The 27,887-nt window shown below is 51.2% G+C and overlaps 1 protein-coding gene across 3 annotated transcripts in view; it reads right to left on the bottom strand.

The window, feature by feature from the left end:
- Nucleotides 1-3,355: 3,355 nt before the first annotated feature.
- The window catches only part of USP31 (ubiquitin specific peptidase 31), an 87,136-nt gene continuing 62,604 nt past the window's right edge, over nucleotides 3,356-27,887 (bottom strand). For 2 of the 3 annotated variants that reach the window (XM_017342525.4, XM_089321487.1), the window contains 5 exons: nucleotides 23,615-23,734; nucleotides 21,078-21,303; nucleotides 15,200-15,358; nucleotides 12,723-12,875; nucleotides 3,356-8,513 (listed from right to left, as the gene is read on the bottom strand). In XM_017342525.4, the coding sequence (XP_017198014.4) occupies nucleotides 6,943-8,513; nucleotides 12,723-12,875; nucleotides 15,200-15,358; nucleotides 21,078-21,303; nucleotides 23,615-23,734 (2,229 nt within the window). In that variant the 3' untranslated portion in view covers nucleotides 3,356-6,942. Of the gene's footprint in view, nucleotides 8,514-12,722; nucleotides 12,876-15,199; nucleotides 15,359-21,077; nucleotides 21,304-23,614; nucleotides 23,735-27,887 lie in introns of those variants that run through there. The other variant, XM_089321488.1, reaches the window with a different exon arrangement.

Below are 27,887 nucleotides of genomic sequence, written 5' to 3'. Positions count from 1 at the left end.
CCTTGAACCAGTGTCCTGTGGTTCAACTCTGTAATCGACTACTACCATCAAAAATAGAGACGGGGTCAGAGGTGCTGAACCTTAGTTCATGCTCATCTCCCCAGCCCCAACCCTAAATTCTAACACAGTGGTATAGGAAGACAAGATCTGCTCTGCAATCTGGAGTCGAGTGACTGGGAACAAACTCACCCTAACAAAAAGTCCTGCTCATGGACACTGCACCCCTCAACTCAGAGTAAGCACCTCCACACTGGGAGAGGCGAGCCATCTGCAGCCTGGGCTTCTAAAACACACTGAACTACTGCGATCTTTAGTGCCCCCAAGTGGTCACGAGCGATATGACACCCTCAGTAGGGAGTTCTGTGCTGCAGACTAATGACAGCTGGAAAAATATCAGAACCTGGTGGTTAAATAGGATATTAAGTAAGAGAGGGCTGAGAAAAACCACCGCTCTCTCTTCCTCATAATAAAAATGTGACAGAAGAGGGAAAATAACAAGTAGGAAACGTGGAAAACCCGGGGTCGGGTTAGAATGGAATTCTGGGGCTCAAGATCAAGTCCCTCTGCTCTGTCATGGAGGAAATGGTGAATGTTAACCCCTGATTATGCAACCACAGAAGCATGGATGGCACTGGCTGTCTTCAAGTTCTCCAGAGTATCTGCATTTATCCTTCTGTAACCAGCTTTCTTAAAAGTTTGATTTAATGCAATTTCAAGGCATTTTGTTTAGACAGATGCCCTGTACAAATTAGTTCAACACCAAAAAAAAGACATCCGTTGGCAATGGGGAGAAGAGAGGAAGATGGCTTGAAGAGGGCATCGTGTAATAAATTTATTATGTTTTGTTACATTTTCCACTTTTAATTCCAACCGTATGCTGTATAGTCAACTGCTGTTTCGGAAATAAAACGTCTTAAACATAAAAATAGAGACTCTGCTTCTTAAAAGTGCATTCCCCTTGAATAATAAAACATACAAATAAATAACAGAAGTCGGCGACACATCTCATGCACTTGTCTTCTAAAATAATTTAAAACATTATGATACACTTTCTTCCAGCCTCCAGGAAAGACATCCTGCCTTCCAGATCATTGTACAACCAAAGAGGAAACTTCCACAGAAATCACTCGGGGTGGGGGTGGGGGTGGGGGTGTGAGCAATGAATGCCAAAGCATCTCGTGTACGGTGGTAGGACATGCGGCTTTCAAGAGTCAGTGTGGAAACGGAGAGGCTGTTTCTGTAGTGGGCCTTGGAGTCAGTTTTAACCAGTGGTGAGAGGCACGGTTGGTGAGCGAACCCAGCTAGAGCGCCAAGTGTGGGTCAGAAAGCCGCTCTGTGTGATGACGCCACGCCACTTGGAATAGCACCTGGGAGACCTCCTGCTGCATTTTCAGATACCGTCACTCTGGGTGGCCTTTCCGAAGACACAGTTCCTGGAATCCTTCATTCCTGAAACTGCGGAGACCACCAGGCCGCCTGGGTTTATCTTCCTTTTGTGGGCAGCAGAATGCACAAGCCGCTGAAACACCTGAGCACCCACAGCATTCTGAAGAGGCCCCGGCGCACTCAGCTCACCACAGATTAAAACCGCGGATCAGGTACTGCCAGCTGTCTGGATGAGGACTACTCGGTATGTAAAGACAGCAGTGAGAATTGCAAATGAAAGAAAAAAACTGAAGAGAATGCCCTACATTCATTTCAACTGCAAGAGAATTCCTGGAGCTACACTCTGTGTGAGGAGGAAGTCCAGTGGAGAACGGGCCGCCAGGGGGTCTGCTAGGACCACAAGCAGGTGACCGGCCTAGCTCAGCGGGCACAGCTTTTCAAGGCTGGAGAGGCGGTTTGCCACTTTCTAACTCGGACTGACTGCCCTCCTGCCCCAGCTAGAAGTGCGGAAGGGACACAGCCCGCAGGGCCACTCCCCGGGAGCCCAGTGCCCACGGACGGGCAGGTGCGGTCAGCAGCCGTCTGTCTGTCTTTGCCTCCGGCACACGCGGAGGACTCGGAGTCCTGAGGGCCCTGCCTGGCAGTGATCTCGCCTCGGCTCTCAGCAAAGGGACGGAGGATCACAGCTCCGACCGCCGCCTGGGAACACCAGGGCTGGAAAACAGGAGGCAATCCGGGGACCGCCCCCATTTCCCAACGTTTCCTGGCAATGATTCCAGGGAACACTGGGTGCCCCGATCTCAGACAAGTCATTCAGGAGAGGCCAACATGTGCCATTCTAAAAGGCCTCTTAGGAACCCCTCTCCTCCCCCAAACTGGGAAACACTGGTTCTAGGTGAATGAGAGATGGATCTAGAATCTACCCGCTGTACGACACCCCCGTGAGTCCCTCGGGCCTTAATCTTATTGTAACCAGGGGATGGGTCTCTCCAGGGCCTTCCAGAACAAATCCAAGTCTCTACAAAAGCATTTGAAAATCATTAGCACTGTTTGAAGCCCCAGTCTTTCCTGGTGACGAGAGAACTCTAGAAGATATAAAAAATTAAAATCTATAGAAAATGGCAGGTTATTTTTTAGAACAAAATACTTTGGGAAAGTCTTCAGGCTAAATACAGTATATACACCGATATGTGTTCAACATAGTCAATTCCACTTCTGCTTGCAAAACACTTATTTTACACACAATCTTGCCAATGATCAAAAACCTCATCAGAGACGTTTGATCAAAAACGTCGTCAGAGAAATATATGTAAAGCAAGACAACACATTCATGCGCTCCTATACTGATTAAGCCACATTGTAAAACGTTACAAATTCAAAAATAGAGCTCCATAACCTAAGAGTGGCCTTTTTCGTTGTTGTTGCTTTTTTTAAAACTTAACATTTTGTAAAGTCTGTATTTTTCATGGGTTGCTTGCATAGGTAGTAAGAGCATGCGTTCTGGGTTAGATGGAGGCCATGCAAAAAAACTGTTACTTGGGACAGAGATGATCGGTCATGCTCAAATGCAGCTGCAAAAACGAACATTTTGGGAGTTGATCAAAAGGCAGTGTGAGACACAGAATGTTCGTTCAAATAAAAGCATTGGATCCCCCCCCCCCAATATGTAGTCAGGTTTAACAATAATATGCCCTTTATGAAATTAAAGCCTGCACGGTAATAGCTACTTTTTATATTTATGCTTATGATAGGCACTGGTTTGTCAATACATTTTGCCCTTCTCAATTCCAAGTAACACAAAGTTCAATGCACCTCCGGAATGTGGTTTGATGAAACGGTGCTCAGAATTTGCACACTGTCTCAGAAGTCCAACCCAAAACACTAATGATCTTTGCACCCATTAATTATAATAACCTATGTAGGAAACAGTAACTTCAGGAGTTCAGTAATTAGAGTGAAATGTTACATGTCCATTTAGAAACACATTTATTTGGAACTCACGGGAGCTTGGTCACAGCTGCAGCTACTGTTCCCTTTACACACTGTGCCTTTTGTCATGACAGTTATTACAGAGGGATGACAATTCTTCCCAGTTCCCCAGAAAGCCCCCACACCCATGCCATACAAACGGAGATGACCAAATTCTAACGTAAAGCGACTGGGCAGTGGATCTCCCACCCCTCCACGGTGCAGACAGCTCCATCTCAACTGTGGGAGTAAAATGTCTCCAGAGACAAAGCAGGGGTCTTCCGGTTTCCAGACAGAGCTGACCGGCTCCAGAGGAGCTGACGGACCAGAGTCCACGTGGTCTTTTTACCGAGGACCGGCAGGGACATCCGGGTGGTACTCCCCAGGCTCCTCCTTAGCAAGTTCCCGAGGCGGTCAGCTGTGCCTTGACAGGCAAAGCAGGCTCTCCGTGAACGTCTGCACAATGAATGAAAGAAGAAAGAATGGCTACCAACAAGTGTGAAGCCATGCACTGGTAATCACAGTGCTTCAGGCAAGCGGCAGTCCCACACCCGGCCCTGCTGGGCCACGTGTTTGTTCTCACTTCAGGTTAAGCTGCTTTTAGGATGAGAAAACACAAAAGGGGTGGGAGACCTGGTCAGGTGAGAGGCGCCTGCCAGTGGTTTCTTTGTGCTTCCAAGTTATCTAAGGGCAGGGCCTGAAGGAACGAGCCAAGCTAGGGCACTGGCAGAAAGAAATCAAGAAGAGACGCCTTTTCTTTTTAAAGCAACACTACAGATACAGCACTACTGCAGGCGACCACTCGGTGCCTACCAGGACACACCTGCTCTCAGCAGGCCCTGGGTGTCAACCAGAAACCTAAGTTGGCAAACGAGTTTTAACCCCAAAACACAAAAATGTTCATTTTGCCAAGTATCACTGGGAAAATAAAAAGGTAAACATACGTCCCTAACCCTACAGAGCAACTGAATTGAACTAAGTGAACAATCTTCCCTTAAGATACTTTATGCCCCAAAAAGGGCCTCCCAGATTTTAGGCAAAATATCCTTTTCTGTGGTTTACAGTTGCACCACATAGGTAGGGACAATGAAATTTCCACTGTTCACCAACCAGGGAAACACAATGGCTTAACGATGCCTAGGCAACGCCATAACAGTTCCTGTTTTCTTTTTCTATTCCAGCAAATCTGAAACAAGGACTAAACTCCAAAGACAGATAGTTTACAGATTTTATTAAATTATAGAAATTTTATTTCTAGAGCTCATGAGACGTAAAGGGAGTTCTGGAGGTTTTCTTTTTTTCCCCCTCAAAACACTGGACATAATGGAAAACACATTCCTAGAGAATTCGAGAATAAAAAAAAAATTACCACTGTGAAAATTAAACCAGCTTCTATTAATGCTTGTCTGGCTACAGCGAAAGAGTGTTTATTAAAACCCTTTGTCTAATCAAACGATAACTCTAGACCAAGTCAGAGCTTCCTTAGACAGGAGGTATCATGTGGGCTCTACCTAGTAAACAGACGACAGGCTCAGAGCAGACAGTCCGCTCCTGACACCGACCACCCACGTCCGGCGCACCTTCTTCAGGAATGAACATGCCGGCCCACTGCAGCACAAACACTGAGGGGGCCGTGAGCAGGCCGATGGAGGCGGCACCGGCACGGACGCAGCCAGTCCCCCGCGGCCACCCTCCAGCACGGCAGAGTGCTTTGGGAAGTCACTGAGAACTGGGGGGGGACCTCAGGGGTGTGCCACGGGAAACGGGCTCCCATCCGATGAAATCCATGGAGCGCTCGTGGTTAACTTTCAGAAGGCCGAATACGTTACATCTTAGCTATTGCCAAGGTCTAAAATTCCAAGCTACCTTCAACACAAAGAGCCTCGGCACTTGCAAGTTACCAGCGAATGCTCAAAATAGCAGCAAAATAAAGTTCAGTAACCTACTGGAAGTACATCCAAGAGGTATTCAAGAAAAAAAATAAAAAGAACGAGAAGGCAGTGCAGGGTTTCCAGCTCCACGTGTGTATTTTCTTTGCAAACACAGCAATACTGAAAAGGGATGACACAAACGAATCTGTGCACCAAGAGCCCAGGAGGAACCTGACACTCTGTGACCCACCCTCCAAAGTTCAGATTTTTAAAAACATATGAACTTAGCACACCATATTTTATGGCAAAGTGACAAATGCTATCCAGGGAGAATCGGGACCATGACTCTCTCGACGGTATTAAAAAAATAACAATAAAGAGAAGAAAAGCTAAAAATTGAGCAGAAAAGTACTGCCAGGAGACCTCGAGAAAAGCTGGAAAAGCTGTCTCTTGATTATCTGTAGGTTCTCCTTTTTCTTAACAAGAAACGCCGTTTGCAACGACGCCGCCAGATGGAACACGCTCCAATCCTGCTAGTGAGCTCTGGCGTGAGATTACATCTTCAGCACAGAGGAGAAATAAAGGAGTTAGTGCAAAGCGTGGTAGCTAGGACCCACGGACAGAACCCGAAGTGCGCGTGGAACCCTCTGGCACCGGCCGCTTCCACGTGCCACGGCTGACGTGTGCTCTCCGCGTTACGAGGCGAGGAAACACGAGCGTGCAGATGGGGAAGCACGAAGCGGTCAACTTCCAACAGAAAGAAAGCAACACAGGGAAAGGAAGGTAAGTGTACAGATGCGTGCATCCAGTTTAGAATCCTTTTTTTTTTTTTCCAGGACTCTTCCAAAGGTATCAACTGCCCTCACTACAGTTTAAAACCCCCATGGCCTTGGCTAGCAAATTCATAAGGAACTTTCTGGCTGTCCAGTTTGCCACCTCTTAGGACGTACTATGGCACACACGTCTCTGCAGACACGAAGGCAGAGAGACTCTTCCACCTCTGAAACGTCTGTGGCAGTAGGAGAAACAACAGTCACCCGCGTGCCATCCTCCTCTTTAACCCCGTTACTGAAGCGCATCGAGCCTAGACCAGCCGAGTGTATACCTGAGAAACATTAGTGTGAAAATATTGCCCTTTACAAAGACTGCAAGATGGGCCGGAAAGTGCAGAAAGCAACAGTTTTTCCCTCGGTTTGTTTTGTTGTTAGCGTCACAGTTTTCAGAGCTCCCGGTGCCACCCGACAATCGGCAGAGGGAGGCCGAGTCAACAGCTCACCCCACTACTCACTAACGCCAGCGTCACTGCTTCACAGGTTTCAAAATCCTAGTGTCCGCCAAAAGTCATCAGAGTTCTCCAGAAAGAAATATGTACAACTGCTAGAGGGGACTGTCCAAAGGACCGCTACGAGTATTCCAGTTAGCTTGGGGTCAATGCTTTGCCTATGGCTGTTATTTGGTTCAATGGCAGAATAAGGCGACGCTTTTAACAATTTGCAATTGAATTCTATCTCACATACACACACACCTACACACACACACACACACACACACACCCACGCCCACCCAAACATACGCGCAGTCAGCCATGTGACCCGAAAAATACAAAACAAAAGCAGAGCGGGCTTTGGTGGGAGGGGCAGGGTTCCAAATAAATAAACATCTTTACAGAGGAGACGCTGGCTCGCTCGCTCGCTCGCTCGCTCGGTGTGCAGCGACCTCACTGAGGTCTCTGGGACGGCCGTGCAGGGGTGCTCGATGACTTTCTGGAGGCTTTCTCGGCAGGCTGCCTGCCGCCAGGAGACGAGGGCGCTCCGGAGTCGAGCGGGGAAGACTTGGATCTGCGAGCGGACAGCAGGGAATGTTTAGCGGAGGCGGGGTCCTTGGGGACGAGCGGCTCTTTCCCGAGCACAGTGGCCTGTGTGGCCTGTGGCTGCTGGGAGCCGGGCGGCCGGAGGCCTCGCTCTGCCTTCTCATCCGCGCTGTTCTTACAGGCTGACTTGGCGGAGCCCCCGCCGGCTTTTCTGGAGAGCAAGGCTGTCTTGCCGAGGTCCGTGGAGCGCCGGGTCTCCTTCTGTCTCAAGGCGGACTTGAAGAAGGACAGCCCCTTGTCCTCGGACTTGCTGTCCCTCTTCAGAGCCGACCTCGCGCTCGTGCTGGGGGAGCGCAGGCTGGCCATGGAGGAGCTCCGGACGTGCTTGCCGTCACCCCTGCCCTCCCCAGCTCGGGCCTGGCTCACCCGGGGGGAACTGGGCTTGGAGGTGGAGGTGACGCTGCCTCGGTCAGAACCCAGGCTCTGTCTGGAAGCCTCACGACTCAGGCTGCGCTCCTGAGTCCTGCTCTGCCCGGCGGGGAAGGGGCCTCTGGCTGTGGGGCCGGAAGCTTTTCTGGCCGATGTCGAGGAAGCGGTGTGAGCGAGGGCAGAAGCCAACTTCTGCTTCTGCGGAGAGGGAGAGGACACAGAGTCCTGGGACTTGGGTGACGACTCCTTCTTGGGCTGGGCGGGGGTGGGGGCCGAATGCCTTCCACTGGCCCTGGCAGAAGACTCGGCTTTGCTCCGGGAACGGGAGGGCTTTCGAGACACCTGGACGGGAACGGGAGAAGAAGGGGACGTGCTAGAAAGAGACGAGTCCTGGCTCGCCAAGGCTGGCCTCCCCTTCCGCAAGCTCTTATCCGGCTCACAAGTGCCTCTGGGGCCAGGGGATCTCTTGGTTGTGCTCTCTGGTTTCTTTGTGAGGGAGCTCGGCTGGCTCGGGGCTTTTGCCTCTTTGACTGGAGAGCTGTCCACGGAATCGCTCTGGTCCACGTAAGCAATCTGGTTGTTGTTATCAAACGGATCAGAGATGGGGGGCAGGCGCTGCCCTTGTGCTGAGTTTTTGCCCTGTGGATCCGCAACACCAGAGCTGGATCTGCGCGTGTCTGACTCATCTCTGAACACACCTTCCATGACTGCCAGAGGGGCTCGGCCCACAGCCCTGTGCTCGCGCCGGCTGGGACTGTCGCTGGGCTCCTGGTAACTGCTAGCCAGGTTCCTCAAGCTACCGAAGCAAGAGATGGAGACCTTGTCATCCGCCGCCTCCCCGATCTTCTCCAAGGTGGAGGCCGAGCTGTGGATCGGAGAGTCCCCCGAGAAGCGGGAAGGAGAGTTGGAGCGCATCTGCAGCTTGGCAGACAGCGACCAAGAAGGTCTCAGGCAGTTTTCGTTGACGGCCAAGGGGCTGGTCACAGAGGACCTGGATGACAAGCTCTGCCGCTGGACACTTCTCACGAATGGCCGAGTAGAAAAGCCTCCTGAACACAGCAAAGAGAACACCGTTAAGCTGGACCAACAGAAACATTCCAGTGACACCTCCAGGTGATGAAGATGGGACAAAGGCAAATGACCTGGAACGAGAGGAGCACGAGCCGCAGAGGCAGCCCGTCTCGGGTCACGGAGGGGCTGCGCAGCTTCGACCTCCACGAGCCCACTCCCCGCACCCACACAACAGGGCTCTGCCGGGTATTCTCGCTCCTTGTCCCTCATCAGGGTCAGCATGCTTGTCTTGGCAGGGCCTAAATGCAACAGACTGTGTGGGCCGACCACTCAGCTCTGCCCCTGCATCACTAAAGCAGTCACAGTGATGCATAAACAGGTGTGCGGTGTTCCAAAGAGAGTTCCTTTATTAAAAAAAAAAAAAAAAAAAAAAAAGGCAGGGGTCCTATCTGTGGGCTAGTTTACCTACCCTTGGTCTAACTCGCAGGGGATACTGTGAGGATGAAACAAAATGTTGGGAGTTCTAGGGCTGGCGGGGCACCTGTACTCCACCGATGCTCTCAAGGCGTGGGCTGCCAATCCAGCCGCTTCAACTCACAGACGGATAGCCGGGCTGTGCAGCAGTGACGTCTTTGACCAAGATGACCCAAGCTAACGGCAGAGCCAACAGCAGACCCGGAGCCCCTTGGTCCCCACTTCCTGGCACATGTTGAGCTAGCCCCTAGTTACTGACTAGAAAAGTGAATCAGGAGTGGGCATCTGGCACAGCAGTTAAGATGCACTCAGTAATGCCTGCATTTCACATCGGAGAGCCTAGTGAAAGTGCCGGCTGCTCTGCTTCTGCTCCCAGCTAATGCGCCACCCAGAGAGGCAGGAGGGGGTGGCGCAAGCAGTTGAGTCTCTGCCACTTACGTGGGAGACCTGGCTGGAGCTCTGGGCTCCTGGACTCGTTTTGGTCCAGCCCTGGCCGTGGTAAGCATATGAGGAATGAACCAGCAGATGGAAGATCTCTCCTTCAAATAAATAGAAAAAATTCTGAAGATTTATCCACTTATTTGAAAGAGTCACAGAAAGAGAAGGAGACAGAGATCTTCCATCTACTGGTTCACTCCCCAAGTGGCCACAATGGCTAAAGTTGGGCCATGCCGAAGCCAGGAACCAGAAACTCAATCTGAGCCTCCCAGGGTAGCAGGGGCTCGAACGCTTGGGCCATCAGCCACTGCCCTCCCAGGTGCACTGACAGGAAGCTGGACTGGAAGTTGAGCAGCCGGGACTTGGCTTGGACTCCAACACGGGATGCCACCATCACAGGAAGCACTCGTTGTGCAACAACGCTGGCCCCAATCAATTTTGTTTAAAAAATCAACAGAAAGAACCAAAGAGACTTAGATACAACCTACTCTGATCCTGAATGATTTAAAGCTCCCAGAGAAAATATGCGTGATTAGAACAATATAACTCCTGGCCGGCGCCGCGGCTCACTAGGCTAATCCTCCGCCTAGCGGCGCCGGCACACCGGGTTCTAGTCCCGGTCAGGGCGCCGGATTCTGTCCCGGTTGCCCCTCTTCCAGGCCAGCCCTCTGCTGTGGCCAGGGAGTGCAGTGGAGGATGGCCCAGGTGCTTGGGCCCTGCATCCCATGGGAGACCAGGAAAAGCACCTGGCTCCTGGCTCCTGCCATCGGATCAGCGCGGTGCGCCGGCCGCAGCGCGCCGGCCGCGGCGGCCATTGGAGGGTGAACCAACGGCAAAGGAAGACCTTTCTCTCTGTCTCTCTCTCTCTCACTGTCCACTCTGCCTGTCAAAAAAAAAAAAAAAAAAAAAAAAGAACAATATAACTCCTATTTGGAGTGGCTTAAAACATCCAAAGAAACAAATCTACATTAAATTCTTTGCACGCTTGATACTGCGGCTGTGGTATTTATAAACCTCTGCAAGGATGAGACCCTCAGAGACAAGCTCTGCTTTGTGGGCACCGCCCACATCACTGAAGAAGATGTGCTTAGGTGGGTATTGATGTCAGCAGCTACACTGTTAAAAACACACGGGGCAAACCACATCCAGGCTTCCTGCCAACACCACAGTGAACCCTAGTGAAAACAGCCTCTGCCTCAACAAGCAAAGCTCATTAGTTGGTTTTCCCAAGCTGTAAGGACTTAGAAGTTCTAAGCGTGGCGATGACAGTCCAATGCTGTTATTTTGCAAATCAAGAAGCAACGAGACGGAAGAGGTGGCAGAGCCAGGGCTGCAGCACAGACCTCCTGGTCTGGCACTCGTCTTCCAGCAAGCCCCACTCCAGGTCACCCTCTCGGAATCATCCATCACCCACAGGAGCGGATCACAGCGATCGAACTGCTGGCCGCAGAATGAAGCTTGTTGCAGGATGAGTCACCGGCTCATTCTGGAAGCTGAGCTCACCCTCCTCTCCCCCCACCTCTCAGTGCTGGCTGCTTGATCCTCCCGTGCCACCTGGGACCCTGCTGGAACTGCCTATGTGTCCTGTAAGTAAGGGAAAGCTTAAAAAACCAGCCCAAGTCCAATTTTTACCATGTTCCCAGTTTTTACATCGTGCCTGTCTTTAGAAAAAAGGGGTCTGAGGCTGAGAGCCAGGAGACTCCAAGCCAGTTTGGGAACAGTGACTCCGCTCCAGGTGGCCCTGAGCAGGGCACAACCCCTCGGAGCACTTTGAAAATAAAGAGTTGGGGGGCTGGCGCTGTGGTGCAGCGGGTTGAGGCCCCAGCCTGCAGCACCGGCATCTCATATGGACGCCAGTTCATGTCCCAGCTGCTACTCTTCCAATCCAGCTCTCTGCTATGGCCTGGGAAAGCAGTGAAAGATGGCCCAAGTCCCTGGGCCCCTGCACACATGTAGGAGACCTGGAAGAAGCTCCTGGCTCTGGCCTGGCCCAGCTCTGGCCGTTGTGGTCATTTAGGGACTGAGCCAGTGGAATGGAAGACCACTCAGTCTCTCTGGCTCTACTTTTCTGTATAACTCCTCTGTCTTTTTTTGTTTTGTTTTTGTTTTTGGACAGACAGACAGACAGTGAGAGAGAGAGAGAGACGTCTTCTTTTTCCGTTGGTTCACCCCGCAAATGGCCGCTATGGCCAGCGCGCTGCAGCTGGCACGCTGCGCCGATCTGAAGCCAGGAGCCAGGTGCTTCTCCTGGTGTCCCATGGGGTGCAGGACCCAAGCACCTGGGCCATCCTCCACTGTCCTCCCGGGCCACAGCAGAGAGCTGGACTGTAAGAGGAGCAACAGGGACAGAATCCAGCGCCCCTCTGTCTTTCAAATAAATAAAATAATTTTTTTTTTTTTTTGACAGGCAGAGTGGACAGTGAGACAGACAGAGAGAAAGGTCTTCCTTTTGTCGTTGGTTCACCCTCCAATGGCCACCACAGCCAGCGCTGCGGCCGGCGCGCCGCGCTGATCCGATGGCAGGAGCCAGGTACTTATCCTGGTCTCCCATGGGGTGCAGGGCCCAAGCACTTGGGCCATCCTCCACTGCACTCCCGGGCCACAGCAGAGAGCTGGCCTGGAAGAGGGGCAACCGGGACAGAATCCGGCGCCGCAACCGGGACTAGAACCCGGTTTGCCGGCGCTGCAAGGCAGAGGATTAGCCTAGTGAGCCGCGGCACTGGCCAATAAAAAAATTCTTAAAAAGAAGAGGGGAGGGGAGGGGAAGGGACAGAAAAGAGAGTTGGGGCCAGTGCTGTGGCATAGCTGGCAAAGCCGCCACTTGCAGTGCCAGAATCCCATATGGACACCAGTTCGAGTCCCAGCTGCTTCTCTTCCGATCCAACTCGCTGCTATGGCCTGGGAAAGCAGCAGAAGATGGCCCAAGTCCTTGGGCCTCTGACCCACATGGGAGACCCAGAAGAAGTTCCAGGCTCCTGGCTTCAGATCAGCACAGCTCCAGCCACTGAGGCCATCTGGGGAGTGAACCAGCAGACGGAAGACTTCTCTCTCTCTCTCTGTCTCTAACGCTGCCTTTCAAATGAATGAATAAATCTTTAAAACAACAAAAAGGAAAAAAGGAGTTAAAGCGCTAGTTTCCATGCCAGACCTTAAAGGGGCAAAATGATGAAGCAGGAGAACGCTGTGGGAAACGCAGGAAAAGCTGCTGCTCCTGTTAGAGTCACAGCTGGGCAGCCCCACTCTCTTTAACCCCCTCTCAGTTCTCCCAGGCTCCTTGAAACTCACTCCTAACCACAAGGCACTGTGCTGTGCCCGTCACCAAACGCCACACCCACCATCATCTTCGCTCCTTTCCCCGGTCATCTCTACAGACTCGGAGAGCGAGGCCAGGGAAGTGCGTCTGGAGGAGGCCGCAGAGGTCACGCTGGCTTGCTTGCTCCCCGGGAGTCGGCTCACCCAGTGTTCACACAGAGAAGAACTTGTGGAGCCTGCAGAAAAGGAAGCAGGTACGGGTCAGGCACGGTCCACAGGCAGCCGGCACTGCACGCACCTCACAGACACTGCAGCCTGCACTGCACCCGCCCTCAGAGGGACTGCAGCCTGCACTGCACCCACCTCACAGAGGGACTGCAGGCTGCACTGCACCCACCTCACAGAGGGCCTGCAGCCTGCACTGCACGCACCTCACAGAGGGACTGCAGCCTGCACTGCACCCACCTCACAGAGGGACTGCAGCCGGCACTGCACCCACCTCACAGAGGGCCTGCAGCTGGCACTGCACACACCTCACAGAGGGCCTGCAGCCGGCACTGCACCCGCCCTCAGAGGGACTGCAGCCTGCACTGCACCCACCTCACAGAGGGACTGCAGTCTGCACTGCACCCACCTCACAGAGGGCCTGCAGCCTGCACTGCACGCACCTCACAGAGGGACTGCAGCCTGCACTGCACCCACCTCACAGAGGGACTGCAGCTGGCACTGCACCCACCTCACAGAGGGCCTGCAGCTGGCACTGCACACACCTCACAGAGGGCCTGCAGCCGGCACTGCACCCACCCTCAGAGGGACTGCAGCCTGCACTGCACCCACCCTCACAGAGACAGTGCAGTCTGCACTGCACCCACCTCACAGAGGGACGGCAGCCTGCACTGCACCCACCCTCACAGACACTGCAGCCGGCACTGCACCCACCTCACAGAGGGCCTGCAGCCTGCACTGCACCCACCTCACAGAGACAGTGCAGCCTGCACTGCACCCACCTCACAGAGGGACTGCAGCCGGCACTGCACCCACCTCACAGAGGGACTGCAGCCTGCACTGCACCCACCTCACAGAGGGATTGCAGCCTGCACTGCACCCACCTCACAGAGGGACTGCAGCCTGCACTGCACCTACCCTCAGAGGGATTGCAGCCTGCACTGCACCCACTTCACAGAGGGACTGCAGCCTGCACTGCACCCACTTCACAGAGGGACTGCAGGCTGAGCTGGGGTACCTTGTTCCACACCCAGAGTGCAGCATTAACTCCCAGACCGAAGCATCCACCAATTAAAACGAAAAGATGGAAAGCAGACTCCAATTTGTAACAATAAAATGCAAGGCAAAATGAATACCTCATAATGCAAAGTCTGAGCCTTAAAATAGTTAGCAGGAGGAGGCATCGCACATAAATTCATTTGCCCACATGCCAGGCGCTGTTTTGAGCACCTGCAGTGATATTTCTGTCACAAAGGAGGAACAGTACACTGTTTTCTTCTTAACTCTTTTCATAAACACACACATATACCCCCTCTCTGTCAGTGTGTCCTGTCTGTTCCAGGGTGGCCCTTACACATATTTTAGGGCCACAGACACTGCTCTTGAAACCGGGCACATGAAGCAGCAGGAGGCGGCCAGCAGAGGGCGCTGAGAGTGTCAGACTCCAGAAAGCACAGGGCAGGCCTGAAGCCCTGGGATCCCATGTGCTGTGAAGTAAGTGAGCTGGAGGGGTCACTCCACTCCACTCCACTTGATGCTTCCTTTTAGCTGCTCTCTCTACCCTGACCACACCATGTCCCAGTCCTCTGTCACATTCTCTAACAGTCAAATTCCTCCTTAACAGGCACCCATCTCCTTGTCTGGATTACGTGTGGTTGTGTCCACACCATGCGTGGGTACTGCTTCCTGAGTTTATTAACTCAACAGACGAAATCCCATCAGGCGAAACCTCAAGACATCTAATATGAGAGGGCTTCAAAAGTTCACAAAAAATGGAATTAAAAGACAATGCACATTTTCCACAAACTCTTTGGAGCCCCCTTGTATTATTCAGGCTACCAACCCTTTCCCTAACGGGACAGACCAGTCTTCTTACTGGAAAGACAGACCTGTGATCAGTGATACTTTAGCCTGCACAAAACGCTTCTGCACACTTTCTCCTCATTTGATGTGAGGCGGGCAGCATCACACCCGCATTCCAGATCACAAGCACGTGGCCGTGGCCCTGACAGGACACGCTCCAACGACGCTTCCGAGTGGCACGCCAGGCTGCTTTTCAGATTCTTCACGCGCTCCTCTCACAAGCACACGTCCTGGGCTGTCTCTGAGGCAGGCCCCGCCCCGGCCCTCCTTGAACTCCGCCAGTCCACACCTGCTCTCACAGTCTACCCCTCTTCCTTGATTGCAATCATGCTGGTTTCCAGATTAAATGGAAATCTTGAGAATTAATCTGATCACACTGACAGTCAGGAGACCTTCTGGAAAGGTCCTCTGGGCCGTTAATTACAATCTTCTACTCTGGAGAAAACCCCCCAAGGTCAAGAGCCGGCTTTACCTGCCACCGAGCTGTTGGCCGACCACGACGGGATCGCTGTCCGCCTCTGGTAGAAAAGGATGTAGGCTGTCTGCGTGCAGACCTCGTCTTCCGACAGCTGCTGCACGTCGCTGTCGTCGAAGCAGTACCAGAGGCCGTCCACGGAGTTTTTACAGTACGCTGCAAACAAACAGCCCGCCATCAGCACCCAGGCACCCGGCACTGGACAGCCCATTCTACCCACAGACACCCTCGCTACAGCTCCCAAATTAATTCAAGAACTTTTTAAGGCTGCATGTAGTAACCCAGAGGTGAAATGACACTCAGGCAGACTGTCTCAAGAAATTCCACACTAGTCCGAGTACAGGCAGTTCTATTTCATCTTAGGAGACTGCCAGGGCTAACCAACTGTGATTCAAGCACCTTGTAACATCCTAGTGCTTATCAGAAATAGAAAACAGCAGGACTAGAAATGAGGGCGTCAATAACAGCAACAGCAAGTACTTGTTTTAAGACTTACTATGCGGCCGGCGCCATGGCTCAATAGGCTAACCCTCAGCCTTGCGGCGCCGGCACACTGGGTTCTAGTCCCGGTCAGGGCACCGGATTCTGTCCCGGTTGCCCCTCTTCCAGGCCAGCTCTCTACTATGGCCCGGGAGTGCAGTGGAGGATGGCCCAAGTGCTTGGGCCCTGCACCCCATAGGAGTCCAGGATAAGTACCTGGCTCCTGCCATTGGATCAGCGCGGTGCGCCGGCAGCAGTGTGCCAGCCGCAGCGGCCATTGGAGGGTGAACCAACAGCAAAAGAAAGACCTTTCTTTCTCTCTCTCTCTCACTGTCCACTCTGCCTGTATGTTAAAAAAAAAAAAAAAAAAAAAAAAAGACTTACTATGCGCCCAGCATCTCATTTAATCCTGAGATGTGTTCTATCCTGATTCCTGATTTAGGGGCTCAGTGAGATGGCCCCCTTTGCTCCAGGTCACCAAGCAGGTGAAGGGCTGGGCCCGGTTCACTTCTGGTTTATCTAGTCCTTGAGCTTGCACTTAAACCCCACCCTGCCTGGCGCCCCTCAGTGGGGAGTGCCAACAACGCTCCGCAGATGTTCTCTGGAAGCTCATGCGCCCAGGAGGCCTCCCTGCAGTTCAGGTCCTAGGCCTGAGCTAGAAACAAAGAGCACTCAGCACCAACGAGAAGAGACAAACATTTTTTCAAGAGTTCACGAAGGCAGCAAGTCAGCCCGGAAACCTGCATCAAGGAGTGTCATAAGCGTGACCCGGAAGAGTATATTATTACCACACTTTCTGAAAATACCCATTTACTGGGGTGAGGAGTAAGTGCCAAACAGCCAGCTGCAGCTGGACTATACTGATGATGGCCCCAGGCCGGAGCACAGAGGTCCCGAGGGGTGCTGGGAGTGACTCTCTCAACAGGCCACAACCACATTCATGAACACGGAACCCTACCGCATGAAGGGGACCCAGGCGAGGAAGGGCTGTACCAGACAGGTCCCCAAAACAAGAGCAAAGTAAGAGCCTAGGAATGCAGAGGGAAGTCATCTGTAGCTGCAGATTCACCAGAAGCAGAAGCGGAGAGAGAGAGAGAGAGAGAGAGAGAGAGAGAGACAGACAGACAGACAGAAGCGGCAGATGGAGCTGTAAAAACAGCAATTGCCTGGCCGACGGTGTCAGGTCAGACCGGGTGCATGGATGAGCCAGCTGGTGAGGCGGCCGCTATTCGGGAGCGGTGGGTGGGATTAGAACTGTGAGAGGGGAACACACCCAACAGACAGCGACAGAACAACCTGGTGCTTGCTTCAGGCTGCCTCTCCCCCAGGGGTCTGTTCTCCGTCACAGCATGCAAACGGAGGCAGCACGGTAACTCATTAATGGGTGAACAATGCAATTACAAAATAACTCCAACTGGCGTTCCTTCCTAGCTCTGTTTTCTGAAGTGTTTTCTAGGCCAGGGCTCCTCAGATTGTGGCTCACAGACGGGCGCCAGTCCTCAAGAAGAGAAGCAAGGAACTGGAGACCAGCATTTAAAAGCCTTTATAGCAATCTGATACCGCTGTGATATTTTTATTGTATTTTTGTAGAAGTACTGGTTCATGAAGGATTGGAAAGCTTAAAATAGAAGGAGAGCCCTACCACCACAGATGGTAGGAGAAGCACTGTTCCAGAATCCGCACACAAGTTAGCCGCACACATTCTGTGTAATTATAGCTAGAATCAGCGCCAAGTCAAGGAGAAACATTCCAAATGGGAGCTGACGACCGGCGTCTCTACCTCGACAACGCGGAGAGTGTTCACAATGTTCTCGAAACATGTTATGTACCAGGAAAGCTGCTGTGTGGCTCAAGCATGGAAAAAGGGGGATGAATCCAGGAGGTATCCGAGCACCTTTTCTGCTAATGGGCCCTGTGGGTAAGCAAAGTCACTTCTGGCTCACTACTGTGGCAGCCAGGTTCTAATAAGGCTACCTGCCTAAGGCATGCAGCGGGGAGGAGGGTCTGGCTTCTGACCCAGGCTCCTCTCACTAAGTCGTACTGCCCTCAAAGGGAGTTGAGGCATTTTCCAGCCTGTTCTATGAAAAGAACAATGCTGAAATCCAGCCCTCAGTAACTTCTTGCTGGAAACCACCCAGCAAGTCACTCCATATTTTCCTGCAGAGGTGTTGCAATGGGAGATGCATTCTTTACCGAAGCTGGGGCTGCATGAATCTGAGTCAGGGGCGCTGGCAGAGGCCTGGTCAGGTTACCAGTGAAACTGAAGGGCCTCCAAGTCCCTTTCCCTGCGGGGAGCCCAGGAGCTTACAACTCTGACTCAGTATCAAAGAAGACAGACGAGAAATGGCCACAGAAGCAAAATGCCAACTAGACACACAACACTGATACAAGTGGCCTCCGGAAATACAAGCATAAAACACGCAAGACCTGAGAGATAAGAGGGCATATTATCATACTCAGAACTCTGTTCAAACCAAGGCAGGAGGTAAAATCACTTAAACTTTCCGTGAATGGGAACTTTTGTCTTCCACACAGTCTCAGTGTCTTTTGAACTCCCCTATCTTCTTTCTCTTCTTGAAGGTGCTTCCTAGGGCAAGCAGAGGTGACCCAATCCATTCCATTGTGAGATCCGCTCCAGGTTGGGGTCTCCCTTCTCAGAGACAACTGCTTGCAGCATGTAAATACCTAAAGAACTTGAACTGAGGCCAGTGTGGTGGCATAGAAGGTCAAGCCTCCGCCCATGTGGGCACCGGTTAGAAACTTGGCTGCCCCACCTCCAATCCAGCTCCCTGCTAATGCGCCTGGGAAAGCAGTGGAAGATGGCCAAGTTAAAAAAAAAAAAAAAAAAGAGTAGTAGTTCAAAAAGTAAGTGTACCCAGGCTGGGAAGGCAATGGGAAGGGAGGCTGTGGCTGACATCTGGGGAAACTCCAGGGATTTAAAAACAGCAACTGGCAGGGCGCAGACCTCCCTCACCTACCCCTGCCTTTGTAAATGACATCAAAGGTCAGCATTAGCATTCCGGTGTCCTGATTCAGTGACAGAAGTCCCTGAGAAACACACATGGGAAAGGATGCAAAAATCTGAGGCCTGGCCACTCCTACAATTGAACAAATTAACAGTATTACCCTCCTGCGGCGCTGGCACACCGGGTTCTAGTCCCGGTTGGGGCGCCGGATTCTGTGCCGGTTGCCCCTCTTCCAGGCCAGCTCTCTGCTGTGGCCCGGGAGTGCAGTGGAGGATGGCCCAAGTGCTTGGGCCCTGCACCCCATGGGAGACCAGGAGAAGCACCTGGTTCCTGCCATTGGATCAGCGTGGTGCGCCGGCCACAGCGCGCCGGCCGTGGTGGCCATTGGAGGGTGAACCAACGGCAAAGGAAGACCTTTCTCTCTGTCTCTCTCTCTCACTGTCCACTCTGCCTGTCAAAACAACAACAAAACAACAACAAAAAACCAGTATTATCCTCACTTCAACCTTACGTAAACAGATGTCTAAGCAAGCAGCCCTAAAATCTGCCTGTCTTGAAAAGGCTCCTGAATCTCTTTAGCCCAGCAATTCCATTTCTGAGACTCGATCTCAAGGAATTACAATATTAAAACTCAGAAAGAACAAGTACACACACAGTTATATAAAGACCAGCAACAACACAGATGTTCAGCAGTGGGCAACTGTTATGTAACACTGGTGGTCCATCAACTGAACATCCTACAGCCATCAGAGAGTGGCTCTAAGTGTCGACATCACAAGAACACTGAAGTGGCGACACTAAGTGTGAAGATCAGGATGTAGAAGCACACACAGCCACTCGTTTCTCACTGTGCTTCTGTGACTGTGAAATTCTACGTGACCCTGCCCCTCCACTCCACAAGCTGGAGGTGCTGCAGGGCAGGCAGCAGACGCTGATCCCAACAGCTTCCTCGCCAGCACTCTGACCACCCTGTCTTCCGGCCCTGCCCCTGCCCCTGCCCACCGCTCACACTTCCACCACAGAACCTACCACACGTCGCTGCTCCTCCTACGTTTCACTTGCCCCACACCTCCCCCTACTGGATTATGCTTCCAGAGGGGGCTGGGACCTACGCGCCTCTGGTGTGACAGAGCCCAGCCAGACTAGACATGAGGCACTCAATAAATGCTCACCTGGACAGAACATTCCAGTATTTAATCACAGCAGTGTAAAACAATGGTAAAAATTATAGAAAAACACTGATAGTATATACCATATATCAAGGTGTTACCCATATAAAATGGAACATTATTTAGCCTTTAAAAAGAAGGAAGAAAATTTTTTTCTCTGAGAGACAAAAAGAACTCCTACCTGCTAGTGCACTTCTCAAATGCCTGCAATGGCCAACACTGGGCCAGGGGGAGCCAAGAGCTAGGAACTCAATCCAGGCCTCCTGTGTGGGTGGCAGGAACCCAACTACTTGAGCCATCACCACTGCCTCCCAGGATCTGCATTAGCAGGAAGCTGGAGCCAGGAGCCAGGAGCCAGACCCAGGAATTGAACCCACATCTTCCAATATAGAATGTGGACATCTTAACCACTGTCTTAACCTCTAGACCAAAAGCCTGCCCTTAGAAAGAAAACGTTAATACATGGTACAACATGGATGAACCAAGCCAGTCATGAAAAAGACAAATACTGCCTGATTCTACTTCTAAGAGGTACCAAGAGTAGTCAAATTCAGACAGAAAGTAGGGTGGTTGCTAGAGGCTGGCAGGTGAGAGAAGTGGGAATTCTTGTTTAATGGGATTGCTCCTGCTGGGAAGATGAAATAAATTCTGGAAACAAATAGTGATAGTGACTACATGACAATGTGAATGTACCTAATGTCCCTGAACAATACATTTTAAAATGATAAGTTTTGTTATCTACACTTCATCACAATCTTTCAAAGTGTTACCAATGGTTGTGCTGGAGCCCGTGGAAAGTGGTATCCTTTCTAACTCTCTCTAGTCTCTAAATCTCATATACTGAACATAGCTGCTCTTATAAAAAAGTAAATTTGACTGTAAATACAAAAAGAAAAACCCTTCCAAGTCACAGTAAATAGTGGTTCACAATGACTCCAAATAAGGGAGAGACTAAAACCTCAGGACAGTAGAGCAAATCAAGTAGGGAGTGCAAGCCAGGCAAACAGGAGGCAAACCCTCAGCGGACCAGACGATGCTGTTCACGTCTGCACCGCTCGCCCAGCCGGGTCAGTAACTACTGGAGGAAGAGCTTTAGTGCATTCGCTCCTGGACAGAGACCAGAGGGTGGAGACCGCCTTTACTGGTGGCACACAACCTTGGAGAAGAGCAAGTGAGGTCCTGGGGCCACGTCCCTCTGTCCCAAGGACAGCCTGCCTGAAGGAACCGAAGCACAGACACGCGGCCTCTCGCGCTGCAGACCTGTGTAGTGCCCCCCTTGCATGGTGCCATGATGATTGCACACAGCATACAGGTCATAGATGTAGTCCTCAGGGTCCCTCCCGAGTCCATAGGGCCGTCTCCACGGGGACCAGTGGGATGGCAAACTCCAGCTGCTCTGGCTTCTCTTAACCACATGAGGTGTCATGTCCAGGCCAGTCAAAGGGAACTTGACCATGTTCTGCAGTTTCATACGTCTGTCTCCTTCCTATTAGAAGAAGAAAAACAAGTTCTAACAACATTTTAACGCAAGCAGACGGCAGATCAGTTTAACGTGGAACGAGGATCCTATCAGCTGAAGCTGTCTGAGCACCTGATGTCCCTAGACATATACATAATAGAGAAATCGACTAATCGTTTTAACTCTCTGGAGGAAGAAGTTTTATTATCACAAATAGCAGAACCAGAGTGCATCTACATACAGGAGGTAAATTAACCCAAGTCTTTACTTCCTCATCTGTTGAAAGTGTTTTAAATTTCTGACTTGCAAAAACAGTTTCAGGTAGCTCATCCTGATACTCGGTCACTGAGGCATGAAAATTCCAGAAGTGATGACTATGCAAAGAGCAAACCCCAGGGCCTAGCACAGAAGAGCCTGCAGTTAACAATGCCCTGTTCCCTCCCCACCTTCTCCAGCTTCATACAGAGGACTCCAAAAAGTATGGGGAAATAGAAGCAAAAATAAGTTTATTCTGGTTAGTGCAAAACATGTTCTTTTTTTCCATAATACATGTTTTCCATGAACTTTTTCATGACCTTTCATATGCAGATTTCAAAATTTTTTTAAAGTACAATGAACTTCTCTGTCAACTGCAGTTTCCACAAACTTTCTGAAGTCCCTTCATATTTATTTAATTTACAATCTTGGGTAGTCTGTATTTTCCATTAAGCCCAGGGGGAAATTCAGGAAAACACAACCACTGGCTGAATAGTATTTACTACATGCATGTTTCGTATGTCTTTGGGAACTTCAAAAGCTTGATCAAGCATGGATGTGCCCACCCCAAGGAGATATGGAATTATTCAGGCAAGAAGAACGTTCGTAAGAGAAAGGGAGGATGGGGCCTGGATGGTCAGGAAGGCCGGGCTGAAGAACTGAGACCTTACTCTGCAGTTCACGGGGAAGCCCTGGGCTTTCACGGGGGAGGCCACGTCCTCAGAGAGGAGGTGAAGAATGACGTGAGCTGCACACATGACATGTTGGGAGGCGTCGCAGGAACCAACTAAAAGACTGCAACCAGCTGGGAAGTAAAGAGAGTCTGAACCAGGCAGCAGCAAGAATGGGGAGGAGGCACGAGCAAGCTGTGAGGTGAGTGTCTAGTGAGGGGCACAAGAACGAAGCAGAAAGGGCGACACAGCCCACTGGAGTCCAAGTTGCTGGAAGGGCAATGATATGCCTTCAAAGAAATGGGAAGCAAGGGAAAGTCTGAGGGGCAGGAAGGGAACAGAGAAGGCTGGGATCCAAATCTTCAAGCAGAGCCCAACAGGAGGAAGTTGGGGCACCCAAGGCAAATGTCCACTCTCAATACTACAGGAGCCGAACCCAAACATCTGGATGAAAGCCCCAGCCCAGGGCCCATGTGTGTGTCACCCCTGACACCTCCACGTCCTCAGCGAGCCCTAATCATCACCACCTCCACAACTCTACCAGGCCATCAGCGCTCCATTGATGACTGCATCGACCTCCGCCCTCAGGTGCCCCATCTTCACTCCTGTAGCCTCTAATCTGTTCTCCAGAGAGCAGTCAAAACCACACCTCTGGTGGGCTACCTTCCCTGCGTACCAGCCCTCATCACATCTTACTCTGCCTACAAGGCGGATACGCTTGTATAACCAGCCTCTACCCACTTCTTCCGCCCCAGCTCCCACCACTGTCCCACGCACTGGCGGGCCAGCTCCACTGGCCTCTTATAGCCCCTGCCCTTGCTCTACTCCCTCCAGCCCTGGCTCTGCACATCTTGCAGACACAAACCTTAAAGCCAGGCCTCACAGACTCCACCAATGTTTACCTCCCATTCACCATTCACAAATGGGGCTGTCTGGGATAACCCTCCCTCAGAGAATAGACAGCTTTTCTTTGGGGGGTGGGGGAGGACTGACTCACAAAGCAAGACAACTCAAGTACTTTTCTTTGTGTATGTCTATGACTCATCCCCCACACTACACAGCTGCTTTGGGGTAGCCAACATCCGTCATTGCATCAGGTAGAAACAGAATTCCAACTCCCCCAGAATGGATCTCTGTTTATTTTTTTAAACCCAAAGCACACAAGATGTACAAGTCTAGAACAAACCCTCAAGACCTGCCATGTGAACTCAAACATCTAGGATCTCAAGGATCTCAGATGCTCACATTTTGCTTTGGGAGAACAAAACGCGACACAGAACAGAGAGGCAAACGTGTCTGTGACTATACACACAGAATCACTGGATCCAACAGGGACACCCGGGAACCTCACCAGTAGGGGGCATAAGAGACTTAGCCGTGGCTTGCTTTTCCCTCCCCAGAGGACCCCTCACCTGCCGAAACCTCTTGAGGTGTATAATGAGCACGTCGGGCAGGGTCCACAGGCTCAACGTGATGCTCCCCTGCTGCAGCTGCTTGCAGTGTGGGCACCGCCAGGCGTCATCTGGGGCAAGCTGGAAACAAGGCGCAGCTTGCGTTAGCTCCTCGCAACACAAAGCTCTGTGACGGCGACACGCGGGCGCCCGGTCAAGTCCCGCTGCTCACTTTCGATCCAGCTCTCTGCTATGGCCTGGGAAAGCAGTAGAAGACGACCCAGGTCCCTGGACCCCTGCACCTGTGTGAGAGAGCTGGAAGAGGCTCCTGGCTTCGGATCAGCTCAGCTCTGGCCGTTGTGGCCAACTGGGGAGTGACCCAGCAGATGGAAGACCTCTCTCTCTCTCTGCCTCTCCTTCTCTCTCTGTGTAACTCTTAAATAAATAAATCTTTTAAAAAAAATCAGAGAATCAGACAGAAAGGGACCTAGACTGACACTGGTGAGTCCCCATCTCTGTGTGACATACTCCTCATATGTGGCCACACGGCTCAATGCTTACAGTAAAGAAAATTTGCTTTTTAATTTCCAGTATTACAAACAGACGCTGTTATCAAATACACTAAGAACGTCAAGCCAATGTCTAACTGCTCTGATCAGTTCTAAACACTATACTGATAGTGTCTGTGCTGCTCTCAGGGTAAACCACCAACTAGAGATCCTGGTCTCTTGCTGATCTACCTGACTCTGCTTAGCAACGAAGGCCCTATCCACTCCAGCAGGCAGTGTGTTCACTTTCAGACTGTCTGCTACAAGGTTCTTCCTCATAGGAAGACAAATCACTCTCCTGTCATCCGTGATATTTAAATTCTGCTTTCCAGACAAAATTAAGTTCAATCCTTCATCCACAGGATGGTCCTTAAAGTGCCTGATCCCTGCTAAAGGCCTCATCGGTCAGAAGACGCACAGCTGGGTCTGGATTTCCCGCCCTCCTCTCCCTGATACGTCCCACTTTACCATTTTCTTGACAGTGAGCACTTGAAGGAATGAAAAGAGCAGTGCCACCACCATCAGCGTCCTGACAGTTTCTCAGGGATCCCCAAGGAGCATGACAGAGACTGACACCCCGTGGCGCTGCTGATCAAGAATGAGAGCTTGTAGGCAGTCAGACCTCACAGTCACTGCCATACCGCTGACTGCAAGTCCCAGCTTGCTTGTATCTATTCTGCTGTTCTTGCACTCCATGATGAATTCCTGCGTGCCACGCGTGCATCCCAGGCCCCATTTACTGATCACTTTCTATGTGCCAGGCACTTCTCTGGACACTGAGCTTACTCAGTGACCAAGACACATGGAGCTTTCGCTGTTATGGAGCGTGTATTGTTTTCTTTTCTTTTTTTTTTAAATTTTTTTTTTTTTGAAAGGCAGAGTGGACAGTGAGAGAGAGTGAGAGAGAGAGACAGAGAAAGAGAGAGAAAGGTCTTCCTTTGCCGTTGGTTCACCCCGCAAATGGCCGGCGCACCGCACTGATCCATCTGATGGCAGGAGCCAGGTGCTTCTCCTGGTCTCCCATGGGGTGCAGGGCTCAAGCACTTGGGCCATCCTCCACTGCACTCCCGGGCCACAGCAGAGAGCTGGCCTGGAAGAGGGGCAACTGGGACAGAATCCGGCGCCCCGACTGGGACTAGAACCCGGTGTGCCGGCGCCGCAAGGCGGAGGATTAGCCTAGTGAGCCGTGGCACCGGCAGCGTGTATTGTTTTCTCTCTCCCTTACCTCTTGTGCTCCAGCCACACTGGTCTGCTGAATGTCTTCAACCATGTCAAGTTCCTTCCTACCTGTCCAACCCCTCTACACTGTAAACTGCATGAGGGTAGAAACACTGTCTGGGTCTCTTCTCCAACCCCAGCGCCCACAGAGCAGTACTCAGTAAACTCTACTGAAAGGAGGAGCCCCTAAAACACATCCTGCTAGCAGGAACTCATCATTCCAGATCAGCAAGAGTCTTGTACTATTAAAGCTGCCACCTAGTATATGTGTTCTCCTCTAGTCTGTGTGCCATTCTCAATCATCTCCTGAGACAATTTTTTAAAAAAGCTAAGTAGAAGGGGCTGGTGCTGTGGTGCACTGGGTTAACACCCTGGCCTGAAGCACTGGCATCCCATATGAGCACTGGTTTGAGACCCGGCTGCTCCACTTCCAATCCAGCTCTCTGTCATGGCCTGAGAAAGCAGTAGAAGATGGCCCAAGTCCTTGGGCCTGTGCACCCACGTGGGAGACCAGAAAGAAGCTGCTGGCTCCTGGCTTCAGATCAGCACAGCTCCGGCTGTTGTGGCCAACTGGGTAGTGAACCAGCAGATGGAAGACCTCTCTCTGTCTCTCTCTCTGTCTCTCTCTGTGTGTGTGTGTGTGTGTAACTCAGACTTACAAATAAATAAATCTTAAAAAAGTTAAGTAGAAAAAGGTGTCATATAGAGACTGCACTCAAAAGTCAACTATGTTATTATTAAAACCAAAACTGAAAAATCAAAAACAAAAACATGTCTTATGAAAAACTACTTCTAAAGGAACCAGCTATGAGGAGCCAGGGGAGAGAAGATTCAGTGAGAACAGGAAAACTACTTGCAGATATCTGAAGGAAAGACAAGTGGAAACAGATGAAGAGTTCTCGGGGCTGGCACTGTGGCGCAGCAGGTAAAGCCACTGTGTCGCAGCACCAGCATCCCATATGGGCACCAGGTCTAGTCCCAGCTGTTCCACTTCCGATCTGGCTCCCTGCTAACTGCCTGGAAGCAGCGGAGGATGCTCAAGTGCTTGGGCCCCTGCACAAATGTGGAGAACTGGAAGAAGTTCCTGGCTTTGACCTGATCCAGCTCCGGCCATTGCAGCCATTTGGGGAGTGACCCAACGGATGAAAGATCTCTCTCTCTCTCCCTCTCTTCTCTCAGTAACTCTTTTCAAATAAATAAAAACTTAAAAAAAAAAAAATTAGGATGTCTGAGTCATCACAAACTCAAGCGAGAACAGCTGTTGGGTACAGCAGCCATGGAGCACAGGTCACATTAACTGATCAGCATCAGAGCTACCCAGAGGAAATGCCAAGTCTTGAGTAGACAAACCCTCGTATTCAGACTGGAAATTGCCCATTTAAAATTAGGCAGAAGAACCGAACCAGCAGAAAAAAAGGAATTTTAAAGTCCCCTCTGATGCTGAGATTGTGTGATTCTCTAGGAGGATAAATGAACAGTAAAAACCAACAGCAGTGGCATAGCAGGTAAACCACTGCTTGCTGCGGCAGCACCCGCCGTGAGTGCTGGTCTGAGTTCCACCTATTCCACTACCAATACAGCTCCCTGTTAATGTGCCTGGGAACGCAGTCAAAGATGGCTCAAGTGCTCAGGTCCCACACTCAAGTGGGAGACCTGGAAGAAGCTCCTAGCCCTTGGCTTCAGCTCAGCCCAGCTCTGCCTGTTGCATACATTTCGGGAGTGAATCAGCGGATGGGAGACTTCTCTGTGTCTGTCTCTCTGTAACTCAGCATTTCAAATAAATAAAATAATTCCAATTAAATATTTTAAAAACCCAACAGTCAAATTTACAATCCTAAGCATCACTGCATGATGAGACGAACTCCAAGTGCTCTAGTCAAGCTTTCTCAAGGTGCATAAAAACCACATAGGCCTGGGTCCCACCCATGGAAACTTATTTCTCCATTTATCTGTCATCTATTCACTTAAATATGTACCGTGTTCCTATTATTTACAAAGCACTGTGATGAGTGGTCCAAAGTACCACTGCCCAACACAACTTTCTGTCCATAGCTGCACTGTTCAATATGGAGGGCCACCAGCCACATGCCTACTGGGCACTGGCAATGTGGCTAATGCAACTAAGGTCTTCTATCCGCTGGTTCACTCCCCAGGTGGCTGCAACGGCCGGAGCTGTGCCGATCTGAAGCCAGGAGCTTCTTCCAGGTCTCCCACATGGGTGCACGGGCCCAAGGACTTGGGTCATCTTCTACTGCTTTCCCAGGCCATAGCAGAGAGCTGGATTGGAAGTGGAGCAGCCAGAACTCGAACCAGCGCCCATATGGGATGCCGGCACCACAGGCGGTGGCTTTACATGCTATGCCATAGCGCCGGCCCCTATTTTATCTTATTTTAATAGGTCCTGGCACCTTCGCTCTTAGTACACATGTACTAGTTGAGAATCGCTGTTTTAATTACTAATGAAAATGACTTAAAACTTCTAAACTGAAACAACCAAAAAATAAACTGATCTTCAGCCACTAGTAAGC

The sequence above is a fragment of the Oryctolagus cuniculus genome, chromosome 19 (genome assembly GCF_051225735.1).
Source record: "Oryctolagus cuniculus isolate XC-2025 breed Fujian yellow rabbit chromosome 19, ASM5122573v1, whole genome shotgun sequence".
NCBI classification, from domain to species: domain Eukaryota; kingdom Metazoa; phylum Chordata; class Mammalia; order Lagomorpha; family Leporidae; genus Oryctolagus; species Oryctolagus cuniculus.
This window is presented reverse-complemented; position numbering and strand designations above follow the sequence as displayed.